Consider the following 14,987-nt stretch of genomic DNA (forward strand, 5'->3'; position numbering starts at 1 on the left):
ACAACATTGCTGTCACAGTTGAGATTTTATCAGCTTGTTGGTGTTTATTTCACTTTTTGTTTTTCCACTTTTAATAGATAAAAAGTGTGTTGAGATAAATTGACAGCACAAATTGTCAAATGTCGGAAAAATTATGATAAAGGCTGAACATGTGAGGTTTGTTTTCAGGAATCCTGTCAGAATGACAGTGCTTTGTGCTGCTATTAATTCTGTTTATTCATTTCATTCTGTAACTAACAATGTGATTCCTGATGAATTGGTGGATTGTTGTTATTGACAGACAGCACAACACTGTAAAGCTAAAGCAGTTTGTGATACAAGGTGTTTAAAAAAGAGGAAACAAAGGCCAGTGTAGCCTGCAATAAATGGTGCTTTTTCAGATGGCTGAAACAATCCACTACCTGGTCCTCATTACAGTGCTGTTTAACGTCCTTTCTGCATGTGAATAATAAATGTAATAATCATAATTTTCCTCAAAAAAAAAAAGTCTCCTAAAACCTTCAAATACCAGAAACATTATTGGCATTGGTGTGATTAACTGATGCTGTTTTCTTTTTCTTTCATTGTTTCCCTTCAATGTTGATACCTGTATTAGTGATCAATGAAATAAGATAATGATCGTTAATGTTAATAATGTTTTTCATTGCTACAGAACAACTGCTGTAAACTCCATCTATTTTAATTTAATTACTTTTGAAGAACACAGTTATAACTCTGAAAACTATAGAAATGGATTCAAGTTTAATTGATTAAAACAATGTTATAAAGATTAAAGCACCGTTTATTAACCCATAGTTTTCAATTATTAATATTTATCCACAAATAGAAGGCAGCTCTCATTTAAACATTTTTATATTTGTAAATTTTATTTACTTGTGTGATTACACCAAAAAAAATCTATCTGTAAAACATAAAATAAAAATGAGGTTTGTTGAATATTTAAACAGAAAATCATGTTAGCTTTATAGATTTTATTTGTTTTGTGTTATATATCTAGTTTGTGAATTTTGCCGGTCTTTACATTTTGGCTCGTGGTTTTCTGCGCACAGTGCCTGTGATGTTTCCTGCTGGATTATCGAGGGGAAGATAAACCTGAAATGAAAGCACAACAACGTAATGTGACATGTAAATAAAATATAAATACATACAAAGCAACACTCCACATATCCTTCATACTCTTTAAGTTGGGATAACACAGTGGTTTGTAGAAATGTGGCAATAAAGTCATTTTAAGAGTAGCAGCCTCAAAAGTCTTATGTCAGAGCCTGAAAACTCTGAACTTTGTTCTGTGTCAATACAGATATTCAGACTCATCTGATCTGATAACCTGTATGTGAATGGCTTTTTCCCCAGGATTTTCTCTGTCACTCACCTCATCCTTGTTAGAGAGTCCCATTTTTGTCATGTCAATGACAAAATAATGCTGATTCGGCATAATAATCTCGATTTCGTCAACCTATTGAAGTCAATTGATAAAAAGACATAAAAGCACATTTTTTTATGACCAACGGTTCTATTTGTCACTGCGCAGTTCCTATGAACTGCAGTTCCTATGTTTTTTTTTATTTGAGCTTTCATACATATTACACATTGTTGTTGCTGTTCACGGTCAGGGACTATTTTTTCTAGCGGAAGAAAGGGTTTAGTGATTTTACTTCATGAAAGTTACACTAATGATTTTTTTTTTTTTTTTTTACTTTAAAGGGTTAGTTCACCAAAAAATGAAAATTCTATCATCCTTTACTCACCCTCAAGTAGTTTCAAACCTCTATGTGTTTATTTTTTCTGCTGTACACAAAGGAAGATATTTGGAAGAATGTTTTAATCAAACAGATCTCATTCCCTATTGACTACATAGTAGGGAAAAATACATATGGTAGTCAATGGGGAATGAGATCTGTTTGATTAAAACATGTTTCCAAATATCTTCCTTTGTGTACAGCAGAACAAATAAACACATAGAGGTTTGGAACTACATGAGGATGAGTAAATACTGACAGAATTTCATTTTTGGGTGAACTAAGCCTTTAATATTTTTATTGTGTGGTAATCGTTTTATAAAAACAATAAGATACGCGAGGCAAGTGCTGTATCGTGAATAAATAACGACTGAAGGGCTTACTCCACCTTTCGTTGTGCCTAACAACGCCCTCCAGCTGTTACTTATTCACAATACAGCACAGCCTCTTGTACCTCATTGCTTACACGTAAAGCAGTAAGACACTCAAGGTCATGCTTTGTTTTGGGGCTTTGTTCAAATCACTAACCCTAAAATCTAAATGGTACTAGTAACAATAGTCAAAAGTTTTTTTCACTTAAAAAGTCACGCAAAACTGAAATCAGTTTGACTTACCTGTGGAATTCTGTCAAGTACCAGGAGTTGTGTATCGTACAGAGTTTTCTGAACTGAAGGAGAGTATTCTCCACGATCATAGGGTCCCGCAAACTTCTGAATGATGGTGTCCTTAACCGTTTTCCTACGAGGACATTTTCATTGTACATTACACATATATGACACATAACATGTATCACTTCCTATGGCATGTCTAAGAGTTTGCACTTTGTTGGCATGTCTAAAGGGTTTGCATTTACCATGCAGAGTCAAATGGCACGTTTACGTGAGTGTTGTAGTGCCATCTTGCATAAATGGAAGTGCAGAAGAATCTGTCCTTTGCTTCTGTCAGAGTGGTGAAACGGTCCCGCAGGAAGCCCACAAATCCAGACTGAGTAGTCTTCAGTACCTTCATATCTCTTAGACCGCTGTGAACCACTGGAGTCACTGAGAAAAAATACATCAGAACAAAACAATACAACAACAATATTCTTTCCACTTAAAAGATAAGTTCACTTCAGAATTAAAATGTACTCACCCCCAAAATGTACTCATCGGTCATTTACAAAAAAAAAAAAAAACATTACAATCACAAATAAATATACTTTTTAACCACAAATGCTCATCTTACAGTAGCATTGCAATGCACGACGCATTACATAATCATGTTGAAAGGTCACGCGTGACATAGGCAGAGGGACTGACCTAGTGTTAGTGACCTAAACGAATGTGCAAAGACAAAGTGAAACAAAAAAAAAATACTAAAAGGTAAACCAATTATGTTGGACGATTTTGAAGTTGGAGTAGTTTTTTTTTTTAATTGTCAGGAAATTTTAATTCTGAAGTGAACTACTTTAATTGTTTTCCTTAAGACCACCATCACTAGTTCAGAATCTGAATTTTACTCACTACTCAGATGCTGTTCAACCTCACAGAAGCGGTAGGCCTCAGGGCACATGATAAAAGCATGTGTGTGCTCAACTCCATTCTGCTAAACACATTAATAATATTTTGGATATAACAAACTTGTTAATCGACTATACTGGTCACTTTACTGTATTGCAAACCAATTCATTTAATAAGAATCTGATATATCAAACATTTATTAAACAAAATGAAATCTGCAAAAAAAAAAAAAAAAACATCCTAGAGCTTTTCTTAAAATGTACCACTTTTGTAGGTCATTTTTTTCTATGAATTATAAGTGACTGGTGTCAAGATCATTTTTAGAGCATGTATGAATTTCCATTTAAAGGGTTAGTTCACCCAAAAATGAAAATTAAGTCATTAATTACTCACCCCCATGCTGTTCCAACCCCGTAAGACCTTCGTTCATCTTCGAAACACAAAGATATTTTTGATTGAATCTGAGAGCTAGATCAGTCCTACATAGACTGTCTAAGGGATTGGCTCTTGACGGCCCATAAAGTCATTAAAGAAAAGGTTTAAATATTGCATGTGCCTACAGCGGCTCAATTATAAGTTTATCAAGCGACGAGACTACTTTTTGTGCGAAAAAAACATAAATAACGACTTTATTTCACTATTTCATTACTTCCTTATGGGCGCATGCGCGAGAACTGAGATGAGGACGTTCTCCTTCGACCACCGGCGGCTGCTCACCGCTTAGGAGTTTTACCGCCACCTACCGTATAAAATGATGATCCATATATAAGGCGCTCCGGATTATAAGGAACACTGTCGTTTTTTGAGAAGATTAAAGGCTTTTAAGTGCACCTTATAGTGCGGAAAATACGCAAATTGAAAAGCGTATGTACAGCGCGCATCTTCCTCTGCTTGTAAACAGAAAGTTTTGCGCTTCCAGCTATATCAGCACATCATCTTATACGGTAGGGGGCGGTAAAACTAAGCGGTGAGCAGCCGGTAACAAGAAGGAGAACGTCCTCGTCTCAGTTCTCGCGCATGCGCCCATAAGGAAGTAATGGGATAGTGGAATAAAGTCGTTATTTATGTTTTTTTTCGCACAAAAAGTAGTCTCGTCGCTTGATAAACTTATAATTGAGCCGCTTTAGGCACATGGAATATTTAAACCTTTTCTTTAATGACTTTATGGGCCGTCAAGAGCCAGTCCCTTAGGCAGTCTATGTAGGACTGATCCAGCTCTCAGATTCAATCAAAAATATCTTTATTTGTGTTCCGAAAATGAACGAAGGTCTTACGGGGTTGGTACAGCATGGGGGTGAGTAATTAATGACTTAATTTTCATTTTTGGGTGAACTAACCCTTTAAGTTTATACAGGCACAGTTACAGAGGTTGCTTATTCACATTGCAGTACTGTGAATAGCTATTGTTCACTTATGTATAATTTATTGCTTGTGATCTTCCTCATTTGTAAGCTGATTTATTAAAAATGATTGACTAAATGATGAAAAATATATGCAAATATCTCATTTGCTTTTGAAAGTCACTGCATAGTCTGCTTTAACGGTAACACAACACCTTCTCCAGTCTCTTCCAGGGAACTTCATCAATGTTGACCCTCACTCTTGTGACATGATTAAATGCTGTGAGGAAATGTTCACAAATATCCAGGGCAAAGCCCTCGAGGGTCTTGATCTGCAAGACAAGAAATATTCTTATACAGACATTGCTTAAAACAACTAAACATCAGCTATTTAATTACAAGATGATTAAGTTGATTTAATAACCAATTCATGGAACACTTTGTACATTCAACATCTGTTGATTTATCGAAACTAATGGTGGTGCATTCACTGTAAAAAGTAAAAAAAAAAAATGTTTTTACATGAACAAACCATGAAAAAATACTATTTATTAATATCAGTATAATCAATTGAAATCAAGTTGATTCAGACATATTAAATGTCTTCATCAAAACCAACTCATTTATCATTTTCGTAAAAATACGAATTATATATAAATAAAAACTAAATAAAATGATGAATGTATGAATTTTATTTATACATTCATTTTATTTAGTTTATTTTTTTTATTATTTATTTATATATGAGAGGAAAAAGCTATAAATCAAATCACTTATAAGAGCAAAATTAAACAAATAAAAATACCTACTCCTTTTATTTTGGCAAGAGCATGGACAGTGTTTTTGATTGTGTCAGTGGGGATGATATCAGAGTTGTCTCCAGTCAGATAGTCTTTTTGGGTCTTCAGGGTTAACTGAACGTCTGCAATCAGCTCAGTAATGCGGTGATGAGATCCTTCACGATGGATGTGAAGAACTTTAACCGTATTCTTCCCGTAGCCCGTCCTTACAAACTCCACATTCTACACGAGACACATTATAGAACAATACTGATATATACTAATATATAATAATACAAAATAATAATACTTTTTTTAAGAGGCTAGCATGACACATCCACACATCTATGAATGAAAATGAAATGTATTTACCAGATTTGAGGTAGTGGCCATGACTGTAAATGGAGTCACTGCTGACTACACCAGTGGTTGGAGGAGGTTTTGGAAGGAGACACCAGATTTATTGTTTTGTAATGGGTCCAAATGATCAATGATCTTCCCTGCCTTCATACAGAGATTCTGATTTGCTGATAACCCTCCAAAACAAGCCACCTCTCTCCTCTGTCTATCTGTCAATTCACTCAGTGACCACAGTCCACCCCATCCACAACCCAACCTTTCATCTGCCCAAAACTTACTGCTCCCATTACCACCCCTCAACCAAAGTTCAACAAATTTTGCGAAAAACGAAAAAAAAAAAAAAAAAAAAAAAAAAAAAAACAGGCCTAACTGGTAATATCTTAGTGTCAACAGAATGTTTTAGGAAAAGGAAATCTCTGCGAGATTTTAGCAGTGCAGTTCAGAGACAGTTTAACATAAGCTGAGAGAACCTGTATGTTATTTTTTATGCCAACAGCCTAAACAAATTCTTCTCGGTGACAAATAAAAGTATTCTGACTATTGTTATATAGGTGTGATATATAGATATACAGTATGTGTCACAGTATGTGTCATAATATTCAATAATATTATTGATCGGCCTACATATAGACAACATTACATAAGAATTGAACTCTGGATGATGGCATCACTGTTTTTCCAGAGTGGCTATGTATATAATATTACTGAACTAAATGAATAACATTTTTACAACAAAAATGAACCATCACTGAACTTAAACTGGACTATGACACTATTTTCTTGTAGATCTGCTTTATCTCATACTTTGTTGCATTATGTTCCCGTTATCACTGTAAAGCTGCTTTGAAACAATCTACATTGTAAACAGCGCTATATCTACAAAGGTGACTTGACTTGACTAGTGCTTCAGAGGGGTTTTGTGGAGTGTCAGTTCGTGTGTCTTGCTCTGGGCTAAAATTGTTCTGATCTTAGAACTACCTTTGTTTGAGGGCTAGGCAAAGTAGCCCAGCCAGCAGACGGTCATAATGCAAGTGTGTCACATGGTGATGTAGCATTACAGAAATAATGGCAGCAGGAATACAAACAAAGCATCTGAGGAAAGTGTTTTGTTAGAGGAATTAACTGTCTTTCTGTGGACTTTGTGCTTTGTAACTTTGCAAGGAAAAACAGCTATACACATTAAAGGAATGGCACAAATTGTCTAATAAGCTTTAAAGGTACCCTGACATTGGGGTTATTGGTAACACTTTAGAATACGTTCCTTCGTTACTGAATAACTACACAAGAACTAATGAGTAACACAATATTAACAATCTAGTAACTATTATTAACTAACAAGAAACTCTGATTAACGAACTAGTAAGTAATAGCACACAGATGAAAGTGGTAGTTCACTATTAAGTAATCAATAATACTATTTTTTTAATACTTCCCAGAGAACTACTGAAAAAGTTTATTAACAATCTAGTAACTACTAAAAGAAACTCTTATTAACGAATTAGTAAGTAATAGCTCACAGGTGAAAGTGTTACTAGATACTTCTGTGGGAATTACTAATTATTTGGATTCGTATTATAAATAATAGCTCACAGATGAAAGTGTTACTAGATACTTCTGTGGGAATTACTAATTATTTGGATTCGTATTATAAAGTGAAGATCATTGGAACTAACTAGTTCCAATGATCTTCACTTTATAATACGAATCCAAATAATTTGTAATTCCCACAGAAGTATCTAGTAACACTTTCATCTGTGAGCTATTACTTACTAATTCGTTAATAAGAGTTTATTTTAGTTAATAGTAGTTACTAGATTGTTAATAAACTTTTTCAGTAGTTCTCTGGGAAGTATTAAAAAATAGTTATTGATTACTTATTAGTGAACTACCACTTTCGTCTGTGCGCTATTACTTACTAGTTCGTTAATCAGAGTTTCTTGTTAGTTAATAATAGTTACTAGATTGTTAATATTGTGTTACTCATTAGTTCTTGTGTAGTTATTCATTAACGAAGGAACCGTATTCTAAAGTGTTACCGGGTTATTATATTATTTTTATAATTTTTTTCTGGGTTGCCCTTATAGAGAGTGCTAGTATGTTTTTTTTTAGATTAAAAATATTCATAATTTAGTAATAAAGGGCATTTTTCCTAGCCTGATTTTAGCCTCTGATTTGAACGCTCTGTTTGAAGGGGCGTGTCTGCTGTGGGATTCAGTGTAACCGCCCACTGCTGTGATTGCCTGACATGCTTGCATATGAAATAGCTACATATTACATGTGAAACTCTCTCGAATACGTTTACTACAGCTATTATAAGTTTTTACTATTACAGCTATTGAGATTACCGAATAGTGAGAAGTTTTTGAAGTATTTAGATCTATTCCCATCACATAAAATGTTGCTGTGATGAGCACTGAGCAAGCAGATGACAGTCTATTGATCGTGAAAATAAAGATTGGATCATTGCAACGCAGTTTCTGCACTCTCTCTAATGCTTTCACCAATGCAAACACGATGATGTACATACAGTAAGAGCTTCATTGTGCAGTGTAACGCAATTTCTGCACTCTTGCTTTCACCAATGCAAACACGATGATTTAACATTATGCAGTAAGAGCTTCGTTGTGCAGTGTAACGTGCGTCATTGATTTCATTACGAGTTGTCCAGATAAACTCGTGCTGTGTGGAAAGATTGTTCTTTGATCGCTTTCTGTACAATTTGATCACAATTTAAAAAAGTTTATTTTCATCCTACTAAAAAAAAAAAAAACGATGTGAAGTTGATATTTTAGTCACTGGCTTGACTTATGCATAAACAGTATTGAACGATTTTGAGAGAAAGATTACCTGTCTGAAATTGAACAATTAGGCAACACATCAGAAATTGTTGCTGGGTAGCTCAATCGTTTTATTTTCAGACGTTCATCGAGGGCAGTTTTGTATTGGCCCAAGTTGAGGAAACAGTCGTCGGTGGGGAAGCTGTGTCGGCGCATTTACAGAGAAAATAAAATTAACCCATTGTTTCTTCAAAGGCTGGGATGAAGGAACTAAAAAGTATGTTTGTGTTTATTTGTACATCCAAACACTGATTAACTGCCATGCTTCGCTCATTTGCAAGACATGATATCTCTCGAGGAAAAACTAAAATCGTGGCTGCGTGTTCGTACTTCCTGTTCCTAGCTCATTTTCTCATGGGCGAGCCAAATTCTCCGGGCTGGCAAAGCAAAGAAAGGGGAGGTAACCTTTACTCGTTATGATGTAATAACGAGGAGATTCAAGATCAGCGTGTCTGAGCTGCAGAGAAGAGAAAGATTGCTAAAGCTCGGTTTACACCGATTGAAAATTCTAGACGTGAGGGGACAAAATACAGGCTAGGGGAACTAATATTAATGTTGAAAAAAAAAACTCCGAAAAATAATAAATAATAATAAATAACTCACCCTGGTAGAGGGGTAGGCTATCAACAAAATCATATTAATTTACACAGTTTAGTGATAAATTCTAGATTTCTAATTCAGATTTCGGATTCTACATTTGTAAACAAACATATTTTCTCAGTCTCTTCCATATGCAGAGAAAACTAAGACTGCCTCTCTGTCTCTAGATTACAGCTGTGTAGCCTAATATCAGTCATGAGACAAACTTCCTCTTTCTTAAATTAGAATAGCTGCAGATTTCTCAGCTCGTAATACGACTGAAAACGTCGATTCTCTGTTGTAATTTAAACAGGAAATGTTTGGTTCGCTTTGAATAACAGATTGAAATGTCCATGTTGTTTCAACTCTGTTTGTGTATCTTGTTGTTTTTGATCGGTTTCTCAGAGGCAGTCATATCCTGCTTAAATGAGAATGGTCAGCCGGTTGACTGGTAGGTTCAAATCTTTGCTTTCGGGTTTAGGCTTAGTTTATGATAACTTATTTGATGTTGACTTTAATCTTAGCTATGCTCTGTAAAGTGTTATGTACAGCAATGTTTAACTACTCTTTGCTATTGTAATGCTCTTATATTATTTTAAAAGGTTTATTATTTACAAACTTCCCATTTACAAGATGGATGTTAAGGGAAGTGGAGTAGATTACATGTATCTGGATCCATCCGTCATGGATTTTCAGATGAGTAAAAATGTTGTCAATAGCAGCAAAGGAGCTTTGGGCAGAACATTGACACAGCTTTACTCTGGATATACAGTAAGAAGCTCCTTGAATACTATCATTGCTCCTTGTTGTTCCTAAGGATTGTTTCAAATGTTTATTAAGAGGCACTTCAATTTACAGTAGTTTAATTCTTTCACTGGTGTTACACATTGTGCATTAATAACACTGTAATGACACTGTACTTCACACATATTACTGTACTTTTACTTTTCAGTCCAACAGCTCAGTCTATATGCTTTACAATGACGCGCCACCAGAACTGAAGTACCCAAGCAAGTATGGACATACAAAAGGTAATTTTGTGTGAATACTTACTAATAACGTGTGTTGGCAACAGGGTGGCAACAGATACAAAATATACAATAGTACCATTCAAAGATCTGGAGTCGGTAAGATTTGTTAATGTTGAAAGAAGTGTATTATACCTAAAATACAGTATAAAATAATAATAATAATAAAAATAATAAAAAAATTGTGTATTGGCAGTAGCAAATCCTGAATTTACTTTGCAGCAGCAGCAGCAGCATAGCAGATCTATTCCACCAAGACCAAACATACTGTACCAACATTGTCATATCCATACCATGACAAACACTCTGAAAGTTGTCATGACAGAAATATTTGTACTCTTCGCATAGCTACTTTCAAAACCAACATAAGTAACTCAATAAAATCCCAGGCAACTTCATGCAACATTCTGAAATCCTTTAAAAATACTTTAATCCAGCCCAGTCAAATCAAGTCAAGTCACCTTCAGCGCTTGTAACAATATGAACTGTTTCAAAGCAGCTTTACAGTGATAATAGGAAATTAAAGTATTGTATTATCTTTGCAGCAGCTATAGTCAATCTATAGCAGCAGCAGCTTGACTAGATTGACTATAGTGGCTCAATATCAAGTTTATCAAGCGACGAGAATACTTTTTGTGCGCAAAAAATAAACAAAAATAACAACTTTATTCAACTATTCATTTCCTTCTCTGTTGGCCTCGAGATTTCACATAGTGAGAAAGGAAATGAATAGTTGAATAAAGTCATTATTTTTGTTTGTTTGTTTTTTGCGCACAAAAAATACTCTTGGCGAAGATAAGATTGAGCCACTGTAGTCACTTGGACTATTTTAAGGATGTCTTTAATAACTTTTGGGCCGGCAAGTTTCGCTTCCTTAAGAAGCATATATGGAGGAGTGTTCCAGCTCTCAAGTTTATTCAAAACTATCTTCATTTGGGTTCTGAAGATGAACAAAAGTCTTACGGGGTTGGAACAACATGAGGGTAAATAATTATTGACAGAATTTTCATTTTGGGGTGAACTAACCCTTTAATTTTGTGAATTGATAAGTTTCGTCAGGGCGTAAAGTGAAATAACAATGAAAACTAATGTTATGCTTCCTAATGATATCACCTAAGGGTAGCATGTACAGAGTGAACAGCAATGGTCCTAGTACTGAGCCTTGTGGTACTCCATACTGAACTTGTGATCGATACGTTTTTGGATACATGCAGTCCAATCAGGTTTTTTAGTTTGTTTGTTTGTTTTTTTTTTGTTTTAATAAGACTTTAAATTCAAATTCAAATTCACTCCAGCTCTCTTTTTTTTCCCCCTAACATTAAAATAGTACACTTCTGATTTGCTTGGTCCATGTGAGCCCCGTTCTCATTAAAACAACATTTCATGCTAGATGGAACTAGTATCCAACTGCTCAGTGATTTATGACTTAACTTTTTCCATGTATATGATTTCTGCAGGAGTGTTGATGATTGACCAGTCTCAGGGATTTTGGCTCACACACAGTGTTCCTCATTTTCCTCCATTTCCAGAGAGAAATTACAGTTACCCATCTACAGGAAAATACTACGGCCAGACTCTGCTCTGTATTACATACAACTATTCACAGTTCCCTCAAATATGTGAGCACATGCTATGCGTATTGTTTAAGATTAGTTTGATTTAAAAAGTGGTATATTTAAATGATCACAATTCTGATAAGTATTCCTCTCTCTTAACAGCATGGCAGTTAGCATATCTTAATCCACGTATGTATAACTGCTCTGTCCCTGGGGCATTTCGCCAAGATATTGCTGTAATGGCTCAAATTTGTGATGGTAAAACACCAGCCTTAAAAAACAGGAGGAGTCTGCAGAAGCTGAAATCATTTGGAGGACAAACTTTTTTCAGTTTTGCCAAATCACGCAACTATGTGGATGGTGAGAGCTCTTAAATAATAATTTTAAAAAAAACTCTTCTGTATATTTAGACCGGTGGCACAACATAGCAGTTTATTGACATTACATTATTCCAAAGTACATCACAGTGCCTAAGCAACTATTTACATTGATTATGTAAGCAATGTACAAGACTCAAGTTCACCCTTTTTTATATTTTATGGAGTTTTAGTTTCTTTCACATACATTTGTATAGATAGTATGTTGCACAATGTTACAATGTTGCATAGTATATATTTTTTTTAATAATTTCTTACTATACTAACAATCATGCTATACACACACTTATACAGTTAAAACTGTATTTAGTTAACATTAAAGGTGTTAAATATGAACCATATACTATAGATCTAATACTTTTATATTTCAACTAAACAAACTTATACTAAGAAAAATCTGAACAGAGGTAATAAAACCTAGATAAATTATAATGCAACACTTTTGTTGTAAAATCAATCTTACATGGTAAAAAATAAAATGTCACAACATTAGTTTACAGCAAAATTAATTATGGTAGTTGTTTAACTGTATATTAATATTACAGTGTGCTTACAGCAGTGCAAAGCTAACCACAGTAAGCATATTTACATTATACGCTACTAAATCTGTTAAAAAATGTAATAATAGGTATTAGTGTCATGTATGGTTGTAGTAGTCATGCTTACAACGGATAGATTACTGTATCGTTACTATACATCGATGTTGTTACGGAAAGGTTGGTTGGTTTTTGTCACATGACCTGCGGTGCGTTTGTGGTATTCTGAAAAGTTGAGATGTTTTCATCTCGCTGTTTTCAGCTGTTTTCAGCGTGCCTGGAAAAACAAGCGCGTCGTGAGCATGTCACTTCTATTATGAGCAGGCCTATATTTGAAATAACGAAGTTGCACAATGAAAAAAGACAGTATATGTGAATTGTCCCTTAGGGAACACGGGCAAACCAGAACAGGGAAAACAGAAACAAAACACAATTAAACTAAACTAAAACAGAACATACATGTTTCGATAGATTCGTATTTTTACACTAATACTAAACATAAGAAACATTCTGTGAAATACAAAAGCAAAAATCATGAGGTTGTTTTCAATGCAATAGCCATGAATGAGAACTGAGACTTTCAGACTTAAACAGAAGCCTTGATTGCTTTCAAAAATATAAAAATATCTTAATGATTTTGGTCTGTATTAACCAAATCTGCCTATCCACTTCAGTAGATTTGAAGAATAGCAAAGAAGTAGCACGGACTACTTTTAGAATATATTTATGGAACTTTAGCATCCTTTTTGAAACATGAATGCATCAGTCCCATTCATTGCAAAGGAAAGAATAACAGACACAGTCTTCAAAATTTCTCTTTTTATGTTTCACGGAAGGCATTCAAGGCAACACTTAAATGCATTATGATATTTGCATATTCCTTGTTGCATCTGAAATTTGATTTTCAGAAGTTTTTCTGTGAAAAGATAAATTATGTTGCATTATAATAACTCTGGTTGATGACAGAATTTTTGGGTGAACAATTTTGGGCGAACAATTCTTTTAGCATAAATAATTTGTTTTAGGATAATAAGACACTAATTCCATGCTAAATGCTGAACACTCTCAACAGATATTTACACAGGTTGGGTGGCTCAAGCATTGGAGACAGATCTGCTGGTGGAATCGTGGCTGCACCAGGCACATCAACTCCCCTCTAACTGCTCACTTCCCTGGCATGTGATGAACATTAACAGAGTTTTTCTCCCAGGACCTCAGATGTTCAGAAGCTACGAGGATCATTCTAAGTGGTGTGTGTCCTATGCTTTCAAAGACCAGTGGATATGTCTGGGGGACTTGAACAGAGACAGTGGTCAGGCTGGCAGAGGTGGTGGTCTAATATGTTCTCAAAATTCAATAATTTATAAAGCTTTCCGTCAGGCCATGGCTGGGTATAAACACTGTTGAAAAATACTTTCAGTAGACTTAACCAGCTCTGGACTTTGAAGCATGAATTACTATATGACGGGGTTTTATCCAAGTTTTGACTTGAACCCAGATGAACCCTTGAAATTATGAAAATTGATAAGTGTGATGGTAAAAAACTACAACATAATGGTACATTTAATTGGAGGGGAAAAGTGATTTTTGTGTTTGTTGTTGTCTCGATGGATGGATGGTCAATCAATCAATCGATCAATCAATCGATCAATCAATCATTTAGCGCTTTCATATGACCTCCTGTATACCCAAAGCGCTTTAAAATCATATCAGGGAATCTCTCCTCAAACAACACAAATGTGCAGCATCCACTTGGATAATGTGACGGCAGCCACTACAATGGTGCCAGTGTGTTCACCACACACAGCTATAGGTGGAGAGGATAAAGAGTGATAGAGCCAATTCAATGGATGGAGATTATTAGGCCATGATTGGTAAGGGACAATGGATGGAAATTGGCCAGGACACTGGGGTTACACCCCTACTCTTTTAAGAGAAGTGCCATGGGATTTTTAATGACCACAGAGAGTCAGGACCTCGGTTTAATATTTCATACAATCTACATGTGCTTGTTACAGTATAGCATCCCTTTACAATGCATAACAACCCACACAGACCACATAATATGAACCCCCTGCTGGCTAACACCTCTTCCAGCAGCAACCTAGTTTTGCCAGGAGGACCCCCATCCAGGTTTTAACCAGGCTCAGCCCTGCTTAGCTTCACTGGGGTACCAAATATTGGGCTACAAGGTGATATGGCTGTGGTACGAGTGTGATGTTTTCAGTTCTGTTTTGCCTGCCTGGCTTGATAAGATTTACTCTAGTTTTACATATGTCTCCATGTACCTTAAAGGGTTAGTTCACCCAAAAATGAAAATTATGGCTACGTTCACACTGCAGGCTGAAACGACCTAA

The 14,987-nt window shown here is 35.2% G+C and overlaps 2 protein-coding genes across 4 annotated transcripts; one reads left to right on the forward strand and one right to left on the reverse strand.

The window, feature by feature from the left end:
* Positions 1 to 839: 839 nt before the first annotated feature.
* On the reverse strand, positions 840 to 5,877 carry uox (urate oxidase). Of its 2 annotated transcripts, none has more exons than XM_039653523.2 (8): positions 5,730 to 5,877; positions 5,388 to 5,600; positions 4,794 to 4,910; positions 3,242 to 3,323; positions 2,593 to 2,779; positions 2,354 to 2,477; positions 1,373 to 1,456; positions 840 to 1,092 (listed from the first exon to the last, which is right to left on the reverse strand). In XM_039653523.2, exons 1-8 carry the CDS (start codon positions 5,748 to 5,750, stop codon positions 1,018 to 1,020), a joined length of 903 nt encoding a protein of 300 aa, XP_039509457.1. In that variant the 5' UTR covers positions 5,751 to 5,877; the 3' UTR covers positions 840 to 1,017. The 2 variants fall into 2 exon arrangements, with proteins under 2 accessions (XP_039509457.1, XP_039509458.1); XM_039653524.2 differs by having other exon boundaries at positions 3,242 to 3,320; positions 5,730 to 5,870.
* A 3,466-nt stretch (positions 5,878 to 9,343) lies between these two features.
* On the forward strand, positions 9,344 to 14,197 carry dnase2b (deoxyribonuclease 2 beta). 2 transcript variants are annotated; one of them, XM_039653631.2, is made up of 6 exons: positions 9,344 to 9,584; positions 9,736 to 9,904; positions 10,086 to 10,164; positions 11,691 to 11,780; positions 11,880 to 12,077; positions 13,703 to 14,197. In XM_039653631.2, the coding sequence occupies exons 1-6, from the start codon at positions 9,481 to 9,483 to the stop codon at positions 14,035 to 14,037; spliced, it is 975 nt and encodes a 324-aa protein (XP_039509565.1). In that variant the 5' UTR covers positions 9,344 to 9,480; the 3' UTR covers positions 14,038 to 14,197. The 2 variants fall into 2 exon arrangements, with proteins under 2 accessions (XP_039509565.1, XP_039509564.1); XM_039653630.2 differs by having other exon boundaries at positions 9,345 to 9,584; positions 11,619 to 11,780.
* The last annotated feature ends 790 nt before the right edge of the window (positions 14,198 to 14,987 follow it).

The sequence above is a fragment of the Pimephales promelas genome, chromosome 21, assembly GCF_988280905.1.
Source record: "Pimephales promelas chromosome 21, fPimPro1.hap1.1, whole genome shotgun sequence".
NCBI classification, from domain to species: Eukaryota; Metazoa; Chordata; class Actinopteri; order Cypriniformes; family Leuciscidae; genus Pimephales; species Pimephales promelas.

Bases quoted from the DNA above. Each gene is read 5' to 3' on its own strand.
- uox (XM_039653523.2), bottom strand. From the start codon at position 5,750: ATGGCCACTACCTCAAATCTG. The intron at 4,911-5,387 runs GTAGGTATTTTT...CTTGTCTTGCAG, and splicing joins CTCTTGCCAAAATAAAAGGA to ATCAAGACCCTCGAGGGCTT. The intron at 3,324-4,793 runs GTGTTGTGTTAC...TAATGTGTTTAG, and splicing joins CCTGGAAGAGACTGGAGAAG to CAGAATGGAGTTGAGCACAC.
- dnase2b (XM_039653630.2), top strand. From the start codon at position 9,481: ATGTCCATGTTGTTTCAACTCTGTTTGTGTATCTTGTTGTTTTTGATC. The intron at 9,585-9,735 runs GTAGGTTCAAAT...TTATTTTAAAAG, and splicing joins AATGGTCAGCCGGTTGACTG to GTTTATTATTTACAAACTTC. The intron at 10,165-11,618 runs GTAATTTTGTGT...TGATTTCTGCAG, and splicing joins CAAGTATGGACATACAAAAG to GAGTGTTGATGATTGACCAG.